Source organism: Homarus americanus, unplaced genomic scaffold (assembly GCF_018991925.1).
Source record: "Homarus americanus isolate GMGI-L3 unplaced genomic scaffold, GMGI_Hamer_2.0 scaffold19117, whole genome shotgun sequence".
Taxonomy (NCBI): domain Eukaryota; kingdom Metazoa; phylum Arthropoda; class Malacostraca; order Decapoda; family Nephropidae; genus Homarus; species Homarus americanus.
This window is the reverse complement of record NW_024754704.1, coordinates 5,721,395-5,748,784: the sequence shown is the minus strand read 5'-3', so window position 1 is coordinate 5,748,784 and position 27,390 is coordinate 5,721,395. Positions and strand designations below refer to the sequence as shown.

General features: G+C 38.0%; 1 protein-coding gene across 3 annotated transcripts in view; it reads left to right on the top strand.

Annotated features, from left to right (window-relative positions):
- The window catches only part of LOC121855926 (dynein regulatory complex subunit 4-like), a 296,945-nt gene that overhangs the window by 11,800 nt on the left and 257,755 nt on the right, over positions 1 to 27,390 (top strand). For all 3 annotated transcript variants that reach the window (XM_042351134.1, XM_042351133.1, XM_042351135.1), the window contains exon 2: positions 18,516 to 18,652. In XM_042351134.1, coding sequence (XP_042207068.1) covers positions 18,516 to 18,652 — 137 coding nt within the window. The remainder of the gene's footprint in view (positions 1 to 18,515; positions 18,653 to 27,390) is intronic.

Sequence of the window (27,390 nt, the reverse complement as noted above, 5' to 3'; positions counted from 1 at the left end):
ACAAAAAAGTGGATACTCAATGTATCAGCTCTCTTGCCATTGAGATAAAGTGTTGTGCCATTTCACACTCATTGTGCTTGGACCTGTCCCTATAAGGTTCTATTTTCACACAGTCAGGGATGTAGTGTTCGAGTGTGTGGCCATATGTTTGACCACACACTTTACATATACGTAATTTGCTCACATCTGGTTGACAGATATACTTCCAAAAGTACTTAAACCCTAATCTTAGTCTAGCGGTTACAACATCTTGTAAACTAGTGAACTTGTTACTTGCTTCATATACATGTTTCACTTGATATATCTCATCATGATAAACAATGGATTGATTAATGCCTGTTTGCACTTGTCTGTTTGCATCAAATTCATCAACAAGTTCTTTCCTCTTTACAGTTTTAATTTTTTTTTTTACAGACCCAGATTGTATTCAACAGTATCATTGTTAGATGCAAGTTTTGCAAGGGCATCAACTCTGTCATGTTCTTTGATGCCATGTGAGAGGAGATCCACAATAGTTTGATCTTGACCCTGGTCAACAGGGTACACATATTTGTGTATGATTTCAGAGACAAGCACGTAACAACTTAAGTTGAGGGTGTCAAGGGCAAGTAGTGAGGATAGAGAATTAGTGATGATGAGACTGTCAGTGACAGTGGTGTCAGTAAATTTAATGGCTGTGAGTATGACAACTAATTCAGTTTGTAGAGTGGATGCCCAGTTGTTAATTCTAACTCCTTTCTCATCAAAACTAATGAGGATGGTATGGTGGCCAAGCTGAAACACCTAGCCCCTGTTGGCACCAGTCATCACGTAACGTTATCCTTCAGATTTAACTTTTGCTTGGTTCATGACAAAAATAGGTCAAGGTTCAAATATTACAAAGGAAATTATGATGGGATGAGGGAGGAGATGAGGGGTATACACTGAGTTGACTTACTAAGATATAAGAACACAGACACTATGCTGAATATTATAGCCAGTAAAGTTAACCATTTGATCGATAAATATATATCCAAGACCAAACCCAGTGCATCCAGAAATACGAGGAGACCATTACATATGAACAAAGTGGCGATTGATGAAGTTAAGAAGAAAATTCAGAATTTTGAGAAGGGACAAATGATGAGCAGGACAGGAAGATGTATACCAGATCCAGGAACCAAGCAAAGTCAGAGTGTAGAAGGGCTGAAAAAAAGTTCCAGAGGCAGATAGCAAGTGAGGTCAAGTCAAACCCATAGGCTAATTACTATGACACAAAGTCAACATTAAAAACACGAGTAGGTCTGTCGGACCTGAGGCTTGAAGATGGTAGTTACGCTGATTCTGACCAGGACAAGGCAGAGGTGTTGAACAAATTCTTTTCCTCAGTTTTCACAAAAGAGGGTGCGAACAATCTTCCTGTGTTTGAGGAAAGACAGTTTGACACATTGCTGACCCACATAGTGTTCTTAGAAAAGGGTATAAGAAATAAATTGTCAAAGCTAAAAATTCATAAGAGTCCCAGCCCTGATTTGGTACATCCCAGACTGGAGAAATGAAAACATGCCAAATGACCATGATAATCCTCCTACTCATTTTGTAAAATTTTGAGAGACAATTTTCTATTCCAATATGTAAAAGATCCACCTCACTACAGAGGGGAACAAACACCCAAACCTCTGGACCTCATCATAACTAACGAGGAGGGTATGGTGGCAAATCTGGAGCACCTAGCCCTCATTGGCACCAGTCACCATGTAATGCTATCCTTCAGATCTAACTGTTACTTGGTTCATGGCAAAAGCAAGCCAAGGTTCAATTATTACAAGGGCATTTACAACGGCATGAGAGAGATGATAGTCTGGTAGGAGAGGCCAATTATTTGGCCGAACTCGGAAATTTTCCCTTAGAAATGATTTTGGTGTCATTTGGTGCAGAATTATGTCCTGATTTACATTTATAAAATCTCCATCAATTCCCTGTGGGATTTTTTTACAAGTGTTTGAAATATGGTCCTTACAGGGCTATGTTTGTCATTTTTGGTCAAGTGAATTATGGGTAATTATAAGGAAATATAATTGCTGAGGCTTTTTAATCAGGTTGATAATCACGACAGTTGCTTTATGTATCATTGAAATACTAAACAAAATATTTAGGAGTCAAATATTGTACAGTTGGCTACAAGCATTCAAATACATCCCTTGGTAAACAAGTATGTTTGTAAAATATAAATAAGAGGAAGACTAATACTATAATTTTGATTCTAATAAATTCTTAGACACATACAGTTGGATAAAAGCAACAGAGATAGTGACCTCTAAAAACTAACAAAGATTGGAGCATGCATCGGGAGATTCCACCTTCTAATGAGTGCTTGTGGAAGTTTGTTTCATATGATGAGGGGATCAGGAATAGAGGAAGCACTGGACAAAGCATATGGCCCAAATGCTGTTACCCATATGATGAGCGGTAAAACCATTGCTCGTGCTCTCCGAGGATTCTATCTCATAGAGATGGCTCTCACAACATAATTGTTTGCCACTGTGATTCCACAAGAATCCTCTGAAAGTGAAGATAGTACCAGTGAAAATGTAGATGGGGATAATGAGACAGCTGTTTCAGTAGTTCCAGAGCACAGTTCTATCAATGTACTGTACAGGGTTCACGTGCTGGACAAAGAACACATGAATGAACTAGATCAACTCATGAACGGTGGCCTAGATCACAGCATCCTACCAGATACCATTGCTGAATCCTCAGTGCTTGTTTCACTGAATGATGCTGTAGAGAGTATGGAAATATCACTCAATCATGCACAGCAAAACTGTGGATATAATGTTTAGAGTACTGTACATCGGAGTGATAAAGGAGCTCATCAGCTATGAGAGACTAGGACTCTGTGAGAGTCATTTGGTTGCTGTTGGTAAGCTGCTCATTATCTTCATTACAACATGGCATATCCACTATGCTAAAAGTGCTCGTCTCTATTTCCAAATGATGTGGAAGCTCCCTTGCTTTCATCCATGACTATATAAAAAATTTGCTGTGGAAGGCTATCATATATAGTGCAAAGGAGTGAGAGGCTTTGAGCTAGACTCTGGACTGACCTTGTGATCAAACAAGTCATGATGAGGTCTTTGAAAAGCTCTGGGGCCTAATCAGAGGTGGAGACATGACGGAAAATGTTGGGCAACAGTGTATCTTCCAGGATGGGACTAATAACTTCCAAAATACAACATGCAACTTCTGATATCCCAGAAACGTTGGTATGTATGTATATATATATATATATATATATATATATATATATATATATATATATATATATATATATATATATATATATATATATATATATATATATATATATATATATATATATATATATATATATATATATACACAGTTGTACCCCACTTAACGCGGTCAATAGAACCCAGAGGGTCCCGTGTTAAGTGAAATCCGCGTTAAGTGAACAACAGAACATATGGGATTAATTCCAATAGAAACCGGCCCGACCCCCAAACTCCACTTTTTGAAGACACATAACTATGTTGTAGTAAAAATAACATCTTAATTTTATGATGGTACATGCACACAATTAATACTTAAGAGAAATAGAGAAATACAGTCGCCAAGTTAATGTCCATTCAAATAATGGACTCAACTCCCTCCCCCTCTCACACTACACTGCCGGCTCTTCCCTCTCTGAGAAATTTTTGGGGAAAACCACTAAATTTTAATAAATAATACCTCAAACTAAAGTTAGGATAATACAATTGACATTGCTGGATTCCTTGTAAGACCAGGAATATTTTGAATATAAATGTCATATATTTTGCACAAAAGATAACATAGTTACTCAGAAATTTTTTTTATCTAAAATTTGTATGTCTAATGCAAAATATATGATGTTTATATTCAAAATGATCACCAAATTATAAGAATTCCAGCAATGTAAATTATATTCTGGCCGGGTAATTTGTATGAATTTTATGAGCTAAAACAAATATCTTCAGTTAATAAAAAAAAAAATAATCTTCACGACACTATCTGTCAATCAAAGTACCCCACCTTGCCTCCCCCCCTCTTCCAACCGCGCGGTCAGTCCCAACCCTCCCCCCCACCCCCCACCAATCATCCCTTCAAGAGAAGAGTGGGTGAAAAATTTAGATTTTAACATTTTGTATTAAATAATACCTCAGATTAAAGTTAGGATAATATAATTGACATTGCTGGATTCCTTGTAAGACCAGGAATATTTTGAATATAAACGTCATATATTTTGCACAAAAGATAACATACTTACTCAGATTAAACATTTTATCTAAAAATTTTATGTCTAATGCAAAATATATGATGTTTATATTCAAAATGATCATCAAATTATAAGAATTCCAGCAATGTAAATTATATTCTGACCGGGTAATTTGTATGAATTTTATGAGCTAAAACAAATATCTTCAGTTAATAAAAAAAAAAATATTCTTCACGGGGTAACAGATGGTCGGTCGGTCCCTCCCTCCCCCCCACCCCCCACCAACCGTCCCAAGGAGATGTGTGGGAAAACCAGAATACTTAACTTTTTTGTAATAAATAATACCTCAAACTAAAGTTAGGATAATATAATTGACATTGCTGGATTCCTTGTAAGACCAGGAATATTTTGAATATAAATGTCATATATTTTGCACAAAAGATAACATAGTTACCCAGAGAAAAAATGTTATCTAAAATTTGTATGTCTAATGCAAAATATATGATGTTTATATTCAAAATGATCACCAAATTATAAGAATTCCAGCAATGTAAATTATATTCTGGCCGGGTAATTTGTATGAATTTTATGAGCTAAAACAGGCAGTCAGGCAGGGTGGGGCAAATCTAAAAATAGCGTCTCGAGCCGGACACTCACCGCGTATATGATGAAAAAATCCGTGTTAAGTGAAAGTTCAGCTCTGGCGAGGCACCGCGTATATGATAAAACGCGTTAAGTGAAACCGCGTTAGGCGGGGTAATACTGTATATATATATACATACATACATACATACATACAGGGTGTCCCATAAATTTCCATACATAGGAAAAATAAATTTTATATGAAAATCCATTTTTATTTATATAATATGCTCTACATGACTACCATTCTGTTGAAAACACTCTTCAATGCGTGTCCTCCACTGCTGAAGAACACGTTCAAGCACAGCTGGAGTTATGCTTGTAATGGCGTTGGTGATACGTTGTATGGAAACTTATGGGACACCCTGTATATATATATATATATATATATATATATATATATATATATATATATATATATATATATATATATATATGTACAGACCCCTCGTTTAACGAACTGCCTTCCATAAGGATCTTCAATTCGGTTAACGAAAAAAATTTCGCTTAACGAACTTCTTACGAACCGACCTCAACATGTTTTCGCTTGCACTGACCGGGCAACCAGCTTTAGTATCAGTCCGCCAATACATTAATCGGTTCTAGGGCTTAAATTCCTTACTATTTTTGTAAATATCAAGAAGTTTATACTATTCAATAATTTTAAAAGTTTAATATTCAATTTTTTAGTCATTTTAACAATTATTGAACAAAATTGAAGGTAAAGTGACTAGTTTAATGCGCGGCATCCAGCCTCTTAACACAGCAAACAGGAGTTAGTCTCTCTCTGTTTTCACTGGAGGTAACATCTTGCTTGAGACTCTCTTCAACTAAACGCTTTTTTTCTGTGTTTCCAAGCAAATTATTGGTCATTTTGAAATATATTTTATATATTGACAATATATAATGCAGTGCAGCGTTGATTTAAAGAAAATAATCTTGAATTAAACCAGAGAGCTAAAATTTTATGGGTGAAATGGCACCATGGGGTGACTTCTCTTCCACCCCAATGCCTTCTCTTCTTCCTTCTCCTCCACCCCCATTCTAAATCCCATCATCATCATCATCATCCAGGAGCCTTCTACATACACACCTCAAAGTAAGTGAACTTTTCTACCATTTTTGTTGAATTTAGGAAATTTTCGGTGAGCTGGAACCAATTACCCAAAAACCCATTGAAACAATGGTTTCGGTTAACGAACGCTTTAATCGAACGACCTTCTGGAACGGATTGAGTTCAATATATATATATATATATATATATATATATATATATATATATATATATATATATATATATATATATATATATATATATATATATATATATATATATATATATATATATATATATATATATATATATATATATATATATATATATATATATATATATATATATATATATATATATATATATATATATATATATATATATATATATATATATATATATATATATATATATATACACAGTCATGCGCCGGTTAACGTCCTAGGTACGTTCTTGGAAACGTGACGTTAACCGAAATGGACGTTGTCCGATCATCACAGAAACTTTTTTTTATACTTGCATGTATGTGGAATACTATGTACGTACATATACACTTTTACTCTTAAATCATTACTGTAATGTGATACAGGTGATTAATTTTTATCTCTTGTGCAAAATACATGACGTTTATATTAAAATTATTCACTGTTTCACAAGGATTCCAGCAACGCCGAGTAGATGGGGGAAAGAGAGGGTGTGAGCGAGCAAGGGGGCGTGGGGGGAGGGGAGGTAGTACGTTTGACAGTTGGCACAGACCCAGGTCTAACGTGTGTATATTTATCAGTTCTTAGGTGACTAAGCTTCTCTCTTATAAAAAGCCAGTGAAATGACCTGGGTGAATATAATTAACATAGCTGGGATTCTTGTAACATACTGATTAATTTGAATATAAACATGCTATAATTTGCACTGATTTACGCGGTCAGTTGAACCCACAGGGTACCGAGGAAAGTGAAAACCGCGTAAAGTGAACACCAGAACATATGTCTGAGAAATGTTTGGGTGAAAACACTAGATTTTAACGTTTAGTAATAAATAATACCTCAGACTAAAGTTAGGATAATATAATTGACATTTCTGGATTCCTTGCAGGTCGGGGAATATTTTGAATGTAAACTTCATATATTTTGCACAAAAGATAAAATATTTGCTTTGTGTAAACCAAATTATTACATTAGATCTAAAATTTGTATGTCTAATGCAAAATCCATGATGTTTATATTCAAAATGATCATCATATTGTAAGAATTCCAGCAATGTAAATTATATTCTGGCCGGTTAATTTGTATGAATTTTATGAGCTAAAACAAATATCTTCAGTAAATAAATAAATAAATATTCTTCAAGGACACTATCTGTCAATCAAAGTACCCCACCTTGCCTTACCCCCCTCCTCACACTCACTGCAGCTGGGTCGGTTGGTCCCAACCCTCCCCCCACCCCTCACCTTCCCTCCCTCACCTTCCCTCCCTACCAGAGAAATGTTTGGGTGAAAACACTAGCATTTAATGTTTAGTCATAAATAATACCTCAGACTAAAGTTAGGATAATATAATTGACATTTCTGGATTCCTTGCAGGTCAGGGAATATTTTGAATGTAAACTTCATATATTTCACAAACTATAAAATATTTGCTTTGTGTAAATCAAATTATTACATTAGATCTAAAATTTTTATATCTAATGCAAAATCCATGATGTTTATATTCAAAATGATTATCATATTGTAAGAATTCCAGCAATGTAAATTATATTCTGGCCGGGTAATTTGTATGAATTTTATGAGCTAAATAAAAAAATACAAAATTATACTTCACCGCGTATATGAGTAGATGCACCGCGGAAAGTGAAAGTCCGGTTCTGGCAAGGTACTGCGTAAATGAGATAAATGAGAAATCGTGGAAAGTGAATCCGTGTAAAGCGGGTTAATACTGTATTCAAATTATTAGCTGTCTTGCAAGGATTCCAGCAATACAAATTATAATCTCCTAACTTTAGTCTGAGATATTATATAAGATAAAAACTGGAAGCCTAAAAGCCTGGCTGGAGGGGGGGGGAGACTGACGGTTCCGCCACCCAGCGAGGGGTTGGGGGGGTGGGGGGTTAAGGTGATAAGTTTGAGGCGAAGGTCTCTGTGTGTTTATTTAACAGTCCTACTAAGCTTCTCTCATTTTAAAATGCCAGTGATATGACCTGGGTGAATAGAATTAACATAGCTGGGATTCTTGTAACATGCTGATTAATTTGAATATAAACATGCTATAGTTTGCACTAGACAAAACATTTTTAGTACCATAATCAAATTAGTACATGTGCACTCCAGCTTTGCACTAAGAAATCTATGTAAATCTACCCAAAAATACAGTTGAAAAACTTTTCATAAAATGTACTACAGTATTGTACACTAATGTATTACATTTTTTATATCTTGAGCAAAATATATGACGTTTATATTCAAATTAATCTCTGTCTTGCAAGGATTTCAGCAATGCAAATTATATTATCCTAACTTTCGTCTGAGATATTATATAAAATAAACATAAACAAATCACCAATGTTTTATCTTGAACACGAGGGGGGGGGAAGAGGGGGAGGGGGTGACAGAATGTCTGGCGTTTGTTTGTTTATTTATTTGAGATAAGATTTGACAGTTGGCGCTGAAGGCCTGCCTGTGTGTTTATTTATCATTACTTAAGAGTGACTAAGTTCTTCTCATAATTTTCCACCCAAACGACCCGGGTGAATATAACTTACATTGGAGGGATTCTTGTAAGATAGTAATTTATTTGAATGTTTTTTTTTTTCAATTTAAATTTTAATTGTTTATTCCTTGATAGAGGAAGCGGGATCCTAGTGCTGTCACTTGGTACCCCTGTACCATAATACTGTAGTCCACAAAACATGTAGCTATGCTTTTTTTATTTGGTCCCCCGTCATACGAGTCCGTTTTCTCTCGCATCAGGACGCCTGAATCCTCCATTTTCTCTCTTAATCTTAGAGTGCACCAGAAAGTTTACTATTTTTAGTAATGCCACAGAATTTGAAATTGCAACCCTAATTGCAACTGGAGTTGCAATTGTTGAGGCAACTAGATGTGTCTGATTACAGCAAATGTGTTATTGTCAATTTGTAGGTGAAAGATTTTATCCTCAATAGATGTAAGTTGACATTACACCTGGAGGCAAATGCTTAAAAAAGCCTAAGTAAGGAAGCATATTCCTTTAACACATAATATCTGACCAGTATGGGGAGGATCATCATGTCTCCGTCAGGGGGTCGTGGAGTGGTGGTCCAGCAGGCGTCACTTTTTTGGGGGGGGGGATGGGGGTTTGAGGGGGGGCCACGGACATATATGCGATCAGACGTTGTTCGGTCGGACGTTAACCGGCGCATGACTGTATATATATATAATTCACAATACTGTATTTTAAAATCAAATTACCCAACAAGTTATAAATTTTATTAGCACATGATTATTACTTCAGTCATCATGTATTTAAAACGTTCAAAATCCACATCATCAACATCTGACATCATAAGTTCTTCAAGTACATCCTGAGATACATTTATGGCTGCATCATCATAAGGATCAAACTCCAAATCAGATGACGTGGCTTCAGCTTCTGTTTCATCCTCGTCCTCCCACAACATATCATCCTCCATACCATCCATTGAATTAGATATTCTGCACTTGATGACTGTTTTCACATTAATATCATTCCATGCCTTGATAACAAAATCACACAGTACGTCCAGTTCAGGAGCACGCATATTCCCACCTTTCGTATAAGACTTTTTGCCGCTGATCATCCACTCGTTCCATTGTTCACGAACGCGGTCCTTGAATGGTTTGTTTAGACAAACATCAAGTGGTTGTACAACTGAAGTTAATCCACCAGGAATAACTGCAATGTCACTGTTGTTCCTCGCCATGCTGGTTTTTGTTTCCTGTGTTAAATGACTCGCGAACATATCCCATACTAAGAGGCTACACTGTTTTCAAAAGCCACCAGGTCGCCTACACCATATATGATCAATCCATAACTTTATTCCTTGTTCGTCCATCCGCCCTTTCTCGTTGACGTGAACAAAAACTCCAGCCGGGAACTTGATTTTGGGCATTGTTTTCCTCTTGAAAATTAGCATTAGGTTCAGCTTGGTTGCTTCTGCCATGCATGAAAGTACTACTGTAAACCGTGTCTTTTCATGTCCTATTGTTTTCACTAACACTGTTTTTGCACCCTTTGTATCAACAGTATGATTACTGACCATGTCGAAGTTCATAGGTGTTTCATCCATGTTCCCGATGTTGCTTAATGGATAACCGTGTTTCTTACGTTGTTGTATTACCTAATTTTACAGTCAAGATCTGCTGGTAATTTTTGCGCTATTTTTGTTTTCTGCCTCAGTACTAGATCGTTTCTTTTCATAAAACGGCTACACCATGGAGCCGTGGCTTTGAAGTCTTTGCTGTGCTCTTGATTTTTTTTAGCCCACTTAAGTGCCCAAATATGCATCTTGTTTCTTGATACAACATATCCATTTTGACACTGGTCATGGACCATGTCTACTGCGTGCTTCTCTTGAATCGGCCAGTGTGCAGTGCCTCTTCTCATTGCACATTTATTCCTGGGCATACTCCTTAGCAAGTTTTCCTTTGATCTCCAATCTCGCATTATCTTCTCGGTTACACCACATTCTCTTGCAGAAGCACAATTGTTGTGTGACTGGGCATATGCTATTACTTTCAGCTTAAAACAAGCTTCATATCTCCTGCGTTTAACAATTGGAGCCATGATGGGGTTTTATGGTAGCTGGATATTAATATAGTGTTCACCTGGAGAGAGTGCTATTGCTTGAGTGGTAACTTGATAGGCTGAAAAGGCAGCTGAGAGAAGGGGTATCACGTTTGGGGATGGATTACATTACCTGACGTGAGGTTACCTTACACAATGTACGCACATAGGGCGACGTCACTTTCACAACAATTTAAATAATTGCTGGTAGTCACTTAATGCACGAAGGCAGAACATACCACACAGAAAACTCAGAGTAGACAACAATGACCCTAAATGGATAAATAATTATTTAAAGGTGAAATTTACATGATACATTTATGGTTGCATCATCATTAAGGATCAAACTCCGAATCAGATGACGTGACTTCGGCTTCTTCATTCTCATCCTAAATTTAGCATGAAGAAAACTACCACTGTCGGTAGTTTCAAGAATAATTGCAGTCATTTACTGAATACTCTTTGTAAAAAAATAAATTTTAAATGAATTATTTATGGGAGATAAGTATTATGATCAGTAAATATACCGGTATGCATTACTGGCCACTTCGGACACAAAGACGGGCTAAAAAGAGCCCTATCTCCCCCTCTTACAGCGGTCACTTTCCCTTTTTTGTCTCGTCACTGGCAAATGGCAGGCGGTGTGTGATGCTAGCTGTGTTTATTACCGGGGTATGTTGTTATTTTACGGTATGTTAGCCAGGTTTATAATACATTATTATTATAATATACCAGTAATCTTAGTTTTAATCCAGCTTCCCAAACGTAAGTTTCAGTATAAAATAATTAGTGGTAGTGTTTTACGATGTTCTCCATCACCACTCTTAACACGCTAAACCACAATATGTAAGAGGTAAGAATTTTATACCCGGTATTTAAGACGACCCCTAATTTTGGGCTGATTTTTAAAGGGTTTAAATTCTGTCTTATAGGCCGAGATATACAGTACAGTGGTCCCTCGATTAACAAACACAATTCGTTCTACAGAGTCGGTTGTTAATCGAAAATTTCGTTAACCGAATCTATTATTTCAATGGGCTATTGGGTAATTGGTTCCAACTCACGGAAAAAGTACATGCAAAGTACTGTATGCTGGTAATAGAATTTTCAAAACATTAAATATAAACTAAATACAGTACTGTACAGTACAGTATACTGTACAATAATAAATAAAAAACAATAGAATACTGTATTTTAACTAACTTTGAGGTGTGTATGTCGTAATCCCGGCAGTTTTGTTTACATATCAAGGCTGATTGTAGAGGCAGTCAGTGATGACATGCCATATTCTTTACAAAGTGCATTGGTTCTAATGCCTTCTTCATGTTTCATAATAATTTCTTCACTGTACAGTGAACCCTCACTTTACGCGGTCAATTGAACCCACGGCAGTCCGCATAAAGCGAGAAACGCGTAAAGTGAACAACATAACATATGGGATTAATTGAAATAGAGACCGGGCCGACCCCCATACTCCACTTTTTCCCGACACTATACGTACGTTTTAGTCAAAATAACATCTTAACTTTATGATGGTATTCACACACACATAATATAGAAGGGAACAATCAATAAGAGAATAATATACTGTAGGTTAGGTTAGAAAAAAACAAGGTTAGGGTTAACACTTACGTTAGTAGAAGAGATGGGTCAGCGTACAGGAATGGAGGCTGGTTCCGAGGCAGAGGGCAGGCTACTGGCCCTCAAGTGAGTCTTCATCACTGTCGTCCACACTTACTAGTGCCTCCCTGACAAATCCCTCAAAGTCACCATCACTGTCTCTGTCTCTGTCACTATCACTGGCTTGGGCTGGCTGTGGTGGGTTGCGGGCGAAGAACTCGGTTATGCTTTGCTGACGGCTGGTGTTGATGTTGTCGTGATACACCTTGACGTAGGGCTCCATAGTCTGCAACAGCTGGGTAGTGAAGACTTCATACCGGTTATCGTCAGGGTCGTCGGAAAGGAGGAGCTTCAGTTTCTCAACACACTCGATGGCACCCCTTACATTACTATGCGATAACTTGCGTTCTTCTTGGGATGACGCACCACCTGCCTCTTCACTGACGTCATCATCATCTAGCATCTCGTCAGCAGTCACATGAGGATCCCTTATCACCTCCAGGATGTCGTCGCTGGTGGTCTCGGAGAAGCCTGCAGCTGTAACACTCTGCGCAGCTTCTCTGGCAAGGTCCACTGCTACTGCAACAGTCTGAACCTCACCAGTCACAGATTTACTCTGCCTCCCACCTGGAATACCTTGCAACACATGTCTCCATGCGTGACGAACTGTTGCCACAGACAGCTGATCCCATGCCTCCACCAAGAAGTCCACAGCTTTCTTGACGTTGAATTTTCTCCAAAATTGTTTCACAAGTACTTCTTGCTCTGCCAACTGTTGTTCCTCGTCGTCTTCGCTCTTGCTATCGGTGTCACCCAGGTTACACAACTCATCATTGGTGTTGGTGTAGTCGTTCAGGAGCTTAAATTTCTTTGCAGAGAATGCAGCTTTCACATTGCAGATCAATTCTTGGTCCATGGGCTGTATTAATGACATAGTGTTGGGAGGAAGGAAGAACACATTTACGTTGGGGTGACGATCTAACAGTAGGGGCGAGTGTCCTGGTGCGTTGTCAAGTAGCAACAAAATCTTGAATGGAACATTGTGTTGCTCACAGAATTTCTTAACTTCAGGAACGAAACAGTCATCAAACCGGGAAAGGGACAGAGTAGAGAACATCCACGCCTTACGTGTGGTCAGCCAGTGGACATTTAGCTTGGTCATGTCCATGCTCTTGTAGGCGTGCGGCTTGCGTGCTGTGTGGATCACCGATAACTTGAGCTTACAGGTACCGGAGGCATTGGTGGTAAACAGGACGGTGATGCGCTCCTTCTGCAACTTCCGGCCCCGACACTTGCTGGCATTTTTCACAACGAAGGTCATGGAAGGTAGCTTTTTCCAAAAAAGACCAGATTCGTCCATGTTAAACACCTGGTCGGCGGTGTACTGTCCTTCCTCCATAATCTCACGTAAAAAAGGAGGAAATTCCCTAGCCGCAACACGGTTAGCACTAGCTTCTTCACCACCAATGTTAATGTTGGTGATCTTGTTCCTCTTCTTAAATCTCTGCAACCACCCAGAGGAAGCATTGAAGGGTTTGGGCTCTGCAATTCCCATCATACGTGACACTGCAGCATACAGTTCACGTGCGTACTCCTTAACTGAGCGCGTGTCCACCGCCATGTTCCATTGTGGTTGACGAATCAAGTAGCTCACAAGTAATTTCTCCGTCTTGAGAAGCACCTGGTTGTGGCAATACTTGATCATAGTAGCACCTGTAGACTTTGTGATGTTCATGTGCTCCTTTATCTTTGCTGCATTCTTCTTAATTGTCCTGATCGTAGACTCGTTAACACCATGCTGGCGCGCGAGATCAACCTGTCTTGTTCCTTTCTCCAACTCTTGGATGATCTTGTATTTAATTTCGTAGCTTAGGGACCTTCGTATTTTCTTTGGCTTAGGGCGGCTGGGTCCAGGTAATGCAAGATTTCTTTGTTGTGGTGGGGTGGTCCGGTGGAAGCCATTCTTATGGAGCAATGGATACCGATATACACAGTGTAGCTGGGAGGGGTGTAACTGACGCGGGTAGGTCAAGGGGCTTGAACGCTCCTGCGGCGTGGCCCGTCATATTACATTAAACCAATCACAGCTAGCGGGGGAGGGAGGTAAGGATGCTTGGGCTAATCACAGTCCGATACGTCATATGATGTCACCGATAACGCGACAAAGACATACACTGCGCAACCTACTCGCGCAGCTTACCCAACATGGCGGGAGAGGGTGGGAGAGATGGCTGGAGGTTTGAATCCAAAAATGGCGCTGCGCAAGAGGACCGCCAGCCGCTCTCCGTGTAAAAGGGTACACGCACCGCGCAAAGTGAGCATTCCGTGTTCGGCAGGGTAACGCGTAAAGTGAAACCGCGTAACCGCGTAAAGCGGGGTTTTACTGTATATTATCAATATGTTAACTAAATTTCAGAATGACCAATAATTTTGATGTAAGAATGCAAAAATATTCAAGAGACCAACAAAATCGATGTTCACTCCACTGTAAACAAAGTTAAACTGAGAAGCATTGTTGGGTAATTGAATCAGCTGATGGGCACACAAAAACTGTTCCTTGTACTGTCTATATTATCAATATGTTAATTAAATTTCAGAATGACAAATAATTTTAATATAAAAAATGCAAAAATATTCAAGAGCACAACTTTCTTGATATTTACTCCACTGGAAATGAATGTAAACATAGAATCAATTACTGTATTGGTGTACTAGTGGATCAGCTGATGTACACAACAAAGCGTGTTTCTCGTAAGGCTGTCGTTAATCGAAGTTTTGTTCGTTAATGGAACTGTTGCTGAAGTTGTTACTGAACTTGTAGTTGCTGAATTTGATGCTGTAGCTGATGCTGTAGCTGTTGCTGTAGCTGAAGATACTGTAGCTGAAGTTGACGGTATAGCTGATGTTGACGGTGTAGCTGATGTAGATGGTGTAGCTGAAGTTGTTAGTTTAGGCCTTCGAATAATAAAATTGTCTAAAGAACCTTGCACAGCTGCTTTCTTATTCTCATTATACATCTTTATTTAGAAGTCATATGCATTTTTAACATCCCTGTTTATTTTAATACTTCGTTCTGTTAATGGATCCACTTCAGAAAATATGTTCATCCCTTGCTCCATGTGAGCAAAGCACGCGAAATATCCACACCCCTCTCATCTTTTTCATATCGTTTTAACACATCTAGTTTCTCGGCTAAGCTTATACACTTTCTTTTAGCCTTTGAACCAGCACTACTATCACTTGCTCTCTTGCTCAAGTTTTTCTCCTGTTGCTGCTCAGATATGTAAAACAAAGGGACCGCCACACTCCGACTGTTGTTTACCGGTGATGCGCATTAACACTCATTAGCCAGGCAGCTTTTTTGCACAAGGCTCTCTTCTTTTTTTTTTACAGTAATTTTTTGTTTTGTTTCATATTACATATCGGGATTTAGTTATTATTTATATGAAAATGTAATTTAATTTTAATTTTATTTTATTATATTTTGGTCATAAATACGAATGAAATAAGGACGTAAACTGAATTGGGTCCTAAATTAACTAGGGTTTTAAAAATGAAATGTTGTTGGTCGAACCATTGTTTCAATGGGATTTGGGGTAATTGGTTCCAGCTCACCGAAAATTACATACAAACTAAAAATAAATGCATTAAAGTACACTTACTTTGAGGTGTGCATGTAGAAGGCTCCTGGTGGATGATGATGATGATGATGGGAATTAGAAGTGGGGGTGGAGGAGAAGGGAGAAGAGAAGGCAGTGGGGTGGAAGAGAAGTCACCCCATGCTTCATGCCGCCATTTCACCCATAAAATTTTAAGTTCGCTTGGTGTAATTCAAGATTATTTTCTTTAAATCAACATTGCACTGCATTATATGTTGTCAATATGTAAAATAAATTTCAGAACGACCAATAATTGTACTGTAAAAATGTAAAAATAGTTTATGTTCAAGAGTCTCAAGCAAGATGCTTCCTCCACTGAGCAGAGACACAAACTGACACCATTCTGGGTGAGTCAAGTGGCTGTTTGGCGCACTAAAAACTCGTTCCCTGTACTTCAATTATGTTACATAATTTTTAAAATGACTAAAAAATTTAATATAAAACTTGGAAAATTATTGAATAGTCCAACCTTCTTGATATTTACTCAAATGGTAACAAATTTAAGCCCTTAAACCGATTACTGTATTGGCGGACTAATACTACAGCTGGTGAGCAGGCGAAAGCAGGCGAAAACATGTTGGAAAAAATTCGTAAGGAATTCTTTAACCGAATTTTTTCGTTAACCGAATTGAATATTCTTATGGAATCTTATGGAAGGTAATTCGTTAACCGAAATTTCTTTAACCGAGGGATCACTGTACAGGAGGTCCCCAGGTTACGAATGGCATCTGTTCCTGAGGACATTCCTAAGTTGGATTTATACGTAAGTTGTAACACATGCAATGTGTATACCTTACTTACAGAACAATGTTTAAAATCCCACTATATCATAGCCTAAGTCCTTATACAGTAAGATCTCATATTTCGCCCGATTTCATTTCGCGTTTTTGAATTTCGCGAGCACCACCTAATGTAACCAAGTCTTATATTTGGCGTAAAATATCGTGAATTTCGCGAGAGCCAGTCAACTGAACACGAGATCCAGCAAGCTGAATGCTGGCCACTGTCTTGAATGATGTCACAGCCCTCATACCAGTTACACTCATTTCTGTTACAATGCGTGTTTTGTCAACATGAATTGGTTGCAACGCTATTGATGAATAGGGGAACGCTGTTTGTAAAACGCGAACTTTTGCATACGAATGTTGGCTATAACATGATTTCATCCTCATTGTTTTGATTCCATCCTTAATGTTTTCAGCGTGGCGCGGGGTTATGCAATTACAGTTCACGTTCGATATCACATTTTCAATTGATTCTTGTCTTTTGTTTGTCAAGTGTTTTTTGAGAGGTATTCTATAAATGTCTTTGTTTTTTGCTAATTGAGCTGTTACCCATAAATACTGCATGAAACGAATAAGTAAAATGAATGTTTCACAGTGAGGACTAATAATGGTTTACACCCTCTCTCTGTTTACGTGACGTGATCAGTTGAATTGCGCGGTTTCTGTCAATTACTCCATGATTTTCGCTATTTTCTCCAATTTTTGTGTTAGCGATTAATACGGAAAGAGAAGGTAAGAAGAATGTTTCCAAAAAGCTTTCTGGTGATCGAATTGCCGGTGGTGAATGTAAAAGAGGTTTACAAGAACGCAACTATCGTGTTGTTGCTCGCGCCATCCTAGCGATCGCCCGGGCTACTACTGTGTGCTTTTTTGGGTGGTGCTACCACCTGGGGGCCCTACTGGTGCTGGTGGGGGTGGGACAGACCCACCTAAGAGGCCAAATAAGGAAAAGGAGAAGCGGGACTATCATAAGGGAGTTAAGTTTGCCAAGTACTCGTTAGAGGATAAGCAGCGTGTGATTAAATCACATGAGGATGGCCTAAAACTAGTTTCCGGAAGACACAATCAAGTCAATAAAGGCATAATTTGTATCATTTGGAGGTTATAAATGGGAAATTCAGAGGTTGATGTAGAGTGGTCAGTCTATATTGTTATTTTTCCCATTAGTTTATGTATTTTCATTTGGCGAATTTGAATTTGACGCAAATTTTCCAGTCTATATTACTCGTGAAATACAAGATCTTACTGTATGCATTTAAAATAACTTAATTTAGGACGAAAGAAGAAATAGAATGACAAAATGCAGTAAATGAAGGTAAAATATAAGTAATCAGGTAAATAAAATACTATAAATTTTAAGTTTATCCCCATTCGTATCTGCAGGTGATCGTTACTCGGGGACCCCCTGTAGTCTTATTCCTAACCCAATCATACCACTTTATTCCCAAATTCTTCTTGGGGCCTTGTTATCAGAAACTCGAAATCATCTAGATATAGTTTCGTTTTCTTACCATGATTCTTCACCATACATCAACACAGATCTCATCAATGTTGTATATACTGTATATAGGTTCATTTTGGTGTGAATTGGTAGTCTATGGGACTTCCAAACCTTGCCTAGCGTACCCATAATTTGATGAACTCTTCTTGTTCTTTCTGTGAATTTTAAGTAGCAGATTTAACATATGTGAACATAACCTAATGTAATTGATGATTTGACAGCCTCCAAAAAAGAAAGGAGATAAAGCTAAAGGAAAGCGTGGATCCAAGAAGACAGGCAGTGGACGTGCACAAACTCTGATAGATGGCATTCCAATTAATACTATGAGCAAGGAGCAACTGGAGGGTCATGTGATCAGGTAAGGAGCAGATTAGTGCCCTACTATATACCTATTTCAGTTTAACAGACAGTGTTATTATGTTATTTATTAATATTTAATATAAGAAGCAAAGTTTCAGTAATTTCTTAAACCTCTGTTTGGGTCAGCTTTCTGTGGCTCAGTCTCTGTTTCTTAAGATAACTGCTTCATATCCCATTACAGGTTGACAATCCTTTATCCGAAATTCCGAATACCGAAAAGCTCTGAAAACCGAAAGTTTTTTGTGAGCATAATTTTTTTTTTTTTTCCCAGGGATTAGCCCACCCAGGCATAGATCACTGACCCACATTGGGGCCTGGGGGGTGAAAATGTAATGGTAATACTAATTATTATAATAATAATAATAATAATAATAATAATAATAATAATAATAATTATAATAATAATTATTCATAGTAAATAAAAATTTTAATTAAAAAATACACCAAAATAAAATAATAATGGTAACAATAATGCTGTATTAATAAAATAATAATAATAATAATAATAATAATAATAATAATAATAATAGTAGTAATAATAATAATAATAATAATAATAATAATAATAATAATAATAATAAAGAAATACAAGAATGAAAAGATAAAAAAGTGAAAACCGACCTAGACCCTATGAATTATTATTATTATTATTATTATTATTATAATTATTATTATTATTATTATTATTATTATTATTATTATTATTATTATTATTATTATTATTATTATTATTATTATTATTATTATTATTATTATTATTATATATTATTATTATATTTTCGCCCCCCAGGCCCCAATGTGGGTCAGTGACTTGTGCCCGGATGGGCTAATAAAAAAAAAAAAACATTCTGAAAACCGAAAAATTCCGAAATCCGAAATGCCTCTGGTCCCAAGGATTTCGGATAAGGGATTGTCAACCTGTAGTTAGTACATTTCGTTGTGTTCTAGCTATGTCACAGTCCTCAGTGTAAGATTCAGAGGAAACTATTTTCAAGCATTAAGTTATGTTTATTTACACACCAATTTTGGTTTACTTGGTGGGCTGGTTTAAACTACTGACATCATCTGCTCTAAGTTGAGATAATATCAACTTTCATAATGTGTGATTCAATTTGTATTTTGAAGTATCTGATTTCCTGGCCTACTGGGGGTTTGAGGAAATTTTCAGGTGTGAACTGAGTCAGTGGTGTGTTCATGTATACTGCCTCTCATGCCATGAACAAAAACTAAAGAAAAAAAGCATTTATCCAAAAGCACTTGGTCATATATGCATCCAAATTTCAACTTCTTAGCTCCAAATATGCTTTAGATATCACCCATACAAGCAAGCAAGAAATTAAGAAAGAAAACAAACAAATAGCTATCTTATAACTTATTACTAAAATATTACAGCAGTTATTATGATGTAGTGGTTATGAGCTTTGTTTACATGTTAAAGGGTCAATTGGTACTGGCCAAAACCATTTCCATCCCCCACTTTTCCTCAATAGAGCACCCAAACCCTACCTGACACTCTGGATATATTTTTGAAAATTTATTATTAAGTTTACTGTCAGAACTTTAACAGAATCTTGAGCAGTAACAACAACGGTGGTTGAGAGATGGTGAGTGCTGGCAATTAGGGATATCATGAACTATTAGCTGTTACCACCCAGTAAACAAGAGACCTGGAATATACTGCAGAGCAATAGCTCATCTGGGATTGAGTGTAGGATTTTTTGGGGAACAAATTAATTTTGTTCAATCCAGAATGCGACGTCTTGCTTTATATCTCCATATGTATATGACCTTGCATTAACTCGCCAGGCCAACATACAGGTAATTAAAACATTTAATAATTACTTAAATACGTAATACAGCTAGACCCCGACTTACGACCGTCGGGACTTACGACCGCCGCAGTTGTAACCATTTTTTTTTTTTTAATTTTTATTTGTTTACAGTTGTACCCCACTTAACGCGGTCAATTGAACCCAGAGGGTCCCGCGTTAAGTGAAATCCGCGTTAAGTGAACAACAGAACATATGGGATTAATTCCAATAGAAACCGGCCTGACCCCCAAACTCCACTTTTTGAAGGCACATACCTATGTTGTAGTAAAAATAACATCTTAATTTTATGATGGTACATGCACACAATTAATACTTAAGAGAAATACAGTCGCCAAGTTAATGTCCATTCAAATAATGGACTCAACTCCCTCCCCCTCTCACACTACACTCCCTGGCTCTTCCCTCTCAGAGAAATTTTTGGGGGAAAACCACTAAATTTTAATAAATAATACCTCACACTAAAGTTAGGATAATACAATTGACATTGCTGGATTCCTTGTAAGACCAGGAATATTTTGAATATAAATGTCATATATTTTGCACAAAAGATAACATAGTTACCTAGAGAAAAATTTTTATCTAAAATTTGTATGTTTAATGAAAAATATATGATGTTTATATTCAAAATGATCACCAAATTATAAGAATTCCAGCAATGTAAATTATATTCTGACCGGGTAATTTGTATGAATTTTATGAGCTAAAACAAATATCTTCAGTTAATAAAAAAAATAATAATCTTCACAACACTATCTGTCAATCAAAGTACCCCACCTTGCCTCCCCCCCTCTTCCAACCGCGCGGTCAGTCCCAACCCTCCCCCCCACCCCCACCAATCCTCCCTTCCAGGGTTTTTAACATTTAGTATTAAATAATACCTCAGATTAAAGTTAGGATAATATAATTGACATTGCTGGATTCCTTGTAAGACCAGGAATATTTTGAATATAAATGTCATATATTTTGCACAAAAGATAACATAGTTAATTTGAGAAAAATTTTTATCTAAAATTTGTATGTCTAATGCAAAAATATGATGTTTATATTCAAAATGATCATCAAATTATAAGAATTCCAGCAATGTAAATTATATTCAGACCGGATAATTTGTATGAATTTTATGAGCTAAAACAAATATCTTCAGTTAATAAAAAAAAAAATAATTCTTCACAGGGTAACAGATGGTCGGTCGGTCCCTCCCTCCCCCCCACCCCCCACCAACCGTCCCAAGGAGATGTGTGGGATAACCACTAAATTTTAATAAATAATACCTCAAACTAAAGTTAGGATAATATAATTGACATTGCTGGATTCCTTGTAAGACCAGGAATATTTTGAATATAAATGTCATATATTTTGCACAAAAGATAATATAGTTAATTTGAGAAAAATTTTTATCTAAAATTTGTATGTCTAATGCAAAAATATGATGTTTATATTCAAAATGATCACCAAATTATAAGAATTCCAGCAATGTAAATTATATTCTGGCCGGGTAATTTGTATGAATTTTATGAGCTAAAACAGGCAGTCAGGCAGGGTGGGGGCAAATCTAAAAATAGCGTCTCGAGCCGGACACTCACCGCGTATATGTGGAAAAAATCCGTGTTAAGTGAAAGTTCAGCTCTGGCGAGGCACCGCGTATATGATAAAACGCGTTAAGTGAAACCGCGTTAGGCGGGGTAATACTGTATTTGTTTATTTTTTTTTTTTCTCTCTCTCTTCAAATGACACGCATTTTCTATACCGAAACGTTTCCAGTTAATGTAGTCTCCATGTATAATTAGAAAATTATGGGGGCCCCATGTTCATTCAGCTGACTACATTAAAGGTAAGTGCTCAGTCACACTGTATCCATTCCTCATTATTTATTACTTTCACTGTACTGTATCCATTCCTCATTATTTATTACTTTTACTGTACTGTATTTCATTGTAGATTTTTTATTAATTTTTTTTTTTTTTTTTTTATATCTATGTCGGACTTACGACCAATCGGACTTACAACCTGGATTTGGGTCCCTAACCCCGTCGTAAGTCGTGGTCTAGCTGTATTAGGAGGACATGTTGCTACCTGGCATTTAATTGCAATTCTCAAAACCCCCTACCGCACTAGGGTGTGTCATACGGAGGCGAATTTTTTTTTTTTGAGTTTGAAAAATCGGCCCATGGTATTAATGATGTAGTTCTATGTGCAGAATCATGTGATATCTTCAGATTTGAAAAGTTTTCATTTTTTGATAGGTAAATTTTAACTTGAAATCTTATGAAAATTCAGTATTCCCACCCTTTTACCAACACCACTAAATATCTTATTTAAAGTAAAGTAAATGTATCAGGTTAATTTATTAGGATGAAAATGATCCAGAATAGTGAAACGAATGATCTTGACACATTTATTAAATTTAATATTCCTTTAGAAAACAAAATCATCAAATACAAAAACCGGTTTTACTACTACGACCCTGTGTTGCTGCACACCATAGAGAACATGTCTTTCTTGCTTCTGTTTCTACTCATCACCTCCCTGCTGACCACCTGAGCTCGGATGTAGCCTTCCCTCCTCTCCTGGCTGTACACGTGACTGCTGGCCTCGCTCACTTGCTGTACACAACGCTCTATCTCTGGGTGTGCGAGGGGCCAGGCAGGGACATGCATGGGGTTGTCCAGGAAAGCTCTGAACATTGGTGAGGCTGCAGGTAAGAGGGGCTCACTGCCAGCCTGGATGTTATCCAGATCTATGAGATCAGTGAGGGTCTTGGCACCTAGATTGACTTCAGGAGTCTTCCTGACCCTGAAGGAATCGTCACCAACTGATTCATCATGCCCAGATCCTCTCATAAGTCTCATATCCAAGATCTTTTTGACTGCCACTCTTCTCTCCTCCTCATCCTTACTGCAGAGCATTGTCTGCAGAACTGCCTCGGGATGAGCATACCAGAAAGATCTCCTCACAGTCTGCTCCACAATCTGAACAACCTTCCTTGGCTGACTCCTCAGGAGCTCAAGCTGGAAAAGAACATGCCTCGGACCTTCGGAGAACGATGACTTGACCTTGGTGTTGAACCAATTTGGCAAGTAGACACTCACGATGAATTGGACAATAAGTCTCAGGTTGTGAAGCTGGTTCCCTTTCAGTTTATGATGAGCGACCCAAATTCTGCAGAACCTGAGAGCCGTTTAGCCAGAGCCACCTAGAATGTGAGACTGGACCTATCTGCAGGTAAGCAAGTCTATCAGGCATTTGATTTTGATGGCACTGCAAATCATGTAACCATAGTACTGGTCAGGTCGTCAATGACAGTATGTGCAAACAGGTGGAGGGCTAACTGTGATTTTTTCAAAGCTCGGTTATTTCTAACTCAATCAGTCCAGCATCTTGCCAAAGAGGACCAGACCATCTGTTGTTTTGAAGAGTCTTGCCATCAGCTCTGCGTTCAGATGTCTGAGTGGCAACTCGTTGGTGTGGAGGTCACAAACAATCCAGACCAGCTTCCTCCCAATCTTCCGCTCTATCCACTGTATGACCCCCCCTTGCCACCCTGTGTTCGTGTTGGTGCTGTCCCCTTCAATGGCCTGCAGGGTCTGGTCTACGTTCTTCTCTCTGAGCCAGTTCACAATGTTATCTGCCACTATCTCAGCTGGTTTCCTGATGTCATCTTTCTCTGGGGTGAAATGCCACAAATACTTCCCTCCTGGTACACTGCAGCAGGAGTAGTGTTCCTCCTTCACCATGGCAGGGAACAACAACTTGTCAGAATCTCCAACTTTCATGAACACTTTAGTGTCATCCCTTCTCCCATCAAGAACAAACAATTGATTCCATTTTCTCTTATCCCCTTATCAAACTCCTCTTCTAGGTTACTGACAAGTTTCTCCTGAGCTCTCCTTACTTTGTTATGATCTATCACCAGGTGAACATCATCAGGTGTTATCAAATCACCGTCAATCCAGGCAGCTGTTGCTATCTCTGCAGTTTCTCTGAGACCAGTGTGGTGTCACATGCTGGCCAGAGCTATGCTCGGGATATCTTTCCTATTTCGAATCTTATGCCTGGAAGGTTTGGGATCATTATTTTCTGGGTTATGGACAAAGTCACCATTCTCCTGGTCAGCACTCGGATCAGCCATGGGGAAGTCATTAAACTCTGAATCAGCTTGACTCCAATCATCGGCCTTTTTTACCTCACCCTGGGCCTTCTCAAGTCTCTTTTCCTCGGCAACTCTTCTCCTCTTCTGTCTCTCTGTGGCAGCCTCCTGTCTCTTGGACTCCAGAATATCTTGGCTAGAAATCATGAGAGCCCCTATACTGCCAGTCTTCTCTCTCTGTGCTTCGACAAATGCCAGTTCGATCACAGGAATCTTCAGTTCACGCTTGCAAATACAGGAGATGTGGGCCTCGGATTTACAGTCACGATCGCATCCAAACTCAGGACAAAGAACAATTAGGCACTTGCAAGTAATTATGTCAAATAACTGGTCCAGTTGCTTGGCAAAGCTGTCCTTAACTGCAAGTTTTCCTCTCCCAAGAGAGATATCTCTTGCCTTTTCCCAACTGGCTAGCAGTCTCTCACTAATCTTCTTCTGACTTGTTATGACTGAAGGCTTGAACTGAGCGTTAGCCAGAGTGTACTGTGCCAAGACAGCTTTGGTCATATCACTGGCAATGTCTTTGTTTGTGTAAGTTCTTTGGTTCTTTTCACTGATTTGCCTGATTAAAACACCGTATCTCAAAGCATCTCTCAATGTAGGCAACTCCGACTTCAGGAGCTCTCTCCCAGACCCAAGATAGTGACTGAGATGGCTGGATTTTTGGTTCCTCGTCCTGACACAAGCAGCCATCGCAAATATTATCAACTTATAAATGCATCAGAATCTGAAACAGAAAAAAAATATTGTTAGTTGGGTTGTTAAAGAATGAAGTCAGAAAGCAATGTTCACTATTTAATTGTAATGCACTAATGCAGCTGTACGTTAGATTTTCGATAAATTTCACGCTAAAATTTACCTAGCAAAAGGTTGCAAAATATTGAAACTGAAATTATTTTCTGTTTATATACACTAAAATCTACCAAAAAAGTGATGGGCCATTAGTTTTAGCTGATCTTCCCTCCTATGACACACCCTACTACCGCACCCTCCAGCACATGCATTGCTACCGTAATCTTCTTGCCTGGTGAATCAACTGTAAACAAGCTGAAGGGAACAGGACCAGCTGCTAGGTTGATTATCAACCTAGAGGGGATACTGTATATCTCGGCTTATTAGACGGAATTTGAGCATTAAAAAAATCTGCCCAAAGTTAGGGGGTCGTCTTAATCACCAGGTATAAAATTCTTACCTCTTAAATATTGTGGTTTAGTGGTTGTCAAGAGTGGTGATGGAAACATCGTAAGCCACTCACAAGGTCCTACCACTAATTATTTTATACTGAAACTTACGTTTTGCAAGCTGGATTCAAATTAAGATTACTGTTATACAGTGAATCTCACTTTCTGTGGTTAATTCAACCCAGGCGGCCCGCGTAAAGGTTGAGAAAGCAGCGTAAAGTGAACAACATTACATATGGGATTAATTGAAATTGAGACGGGCCTACCCCAAACTCCCACTTTTTCAGGGCCCACAATACCTCGTTGTAGTAAAATTCTTCTTAATTTATGATGGTGTGACACACAATTAATAATTAAGAGAAATATCAATAATATTAGGTTTTTTAACACTTACATTAGTAGAAAAGATGGCTGAGCACGAGGATGGGCGGTTGGTTCGAGGCAGAAGAGCAGATTATTGGCCTCACCCTGTATCACTTATCAATTATCACTATCCTACAGAGGCTTGCAGGAGCCTCTTTGTCAAACCCCTCAAAGTCCATATAAGTCCATATCCTCACTATCATTATCACTATCACTGACTTGGGCGGCAGTGGTGGGTGGCGGAGTGAAAACTGGTAATGTTTTGATGACTGGGCGACCTTGTGCGCACCTGCTAAGCGCCGCTCGCATAAAGGGTACACACCGCGGAAAAGTGAGCATTCCGTTTGCGGGAGTAGCGTGGCAAAGCGTGAAAAAGTGGGACGTAAGCGAGGTTGACTGTATTAAAATAATAAAAATTTATTATAAACCTGTCTAACATACCGTAAAGAACAATATACCCTATAACACTATCATCACCCTCCCCACCCCCCCCATTTGCAGTGAGGAGACAGAAAGGAAAGTGACGAGATTGGGCTATTTTGGCTTTTGAGGTGGTCAGTAATGCATATCAGTATATTTACTGATAATAATACTTATCTCCTGTAAATAATTAATTTAAAATTTATTTTTTTACAAAGAATATTCGGTAAATATTTTGCTTTAATTCTTGAAAACTACCGATAGTTAATACGATACACTTAAGTGGCGTCAAAAAATTACCAGCAGATCTTAACTGTAAAATTGTTAATTTCCATCCTAATAATACAACAACGTAAACATTGTTATCTATTAAGCAACATCGGAACATGGATGAAAACACCTATGAACTCGACATGGTCGTTAATCATACTGTTTATACAAAGGGTGCAAAAACAGTGTTAGTGAAAACAATAGGACATGAAAGACAGGGTTTACGGTGTACTTTCTTGCGTGGTGAAACAACCAAGCTGAACCTAATGCTAATTTTCAAGAAAACAATGCCCAAAAATCAAGTTCGGCTGGAGTTTTTGTTCACGTCAACGAAGGCGGATGGATAACAAGGAATAAAGTTTTGGGTTGATCATATATGGTAGCGACTTGGTGCCTTTTGAAAACAGTGTAGCCTCTTTAGTATGGGATATGTGGGTCATTTAACATTGGAAACAAAACCAGTATGGCGAGGAACAACAGTCATTGCAGTTATTCCTGGTGGATTAACTTCAGTTGTACAACC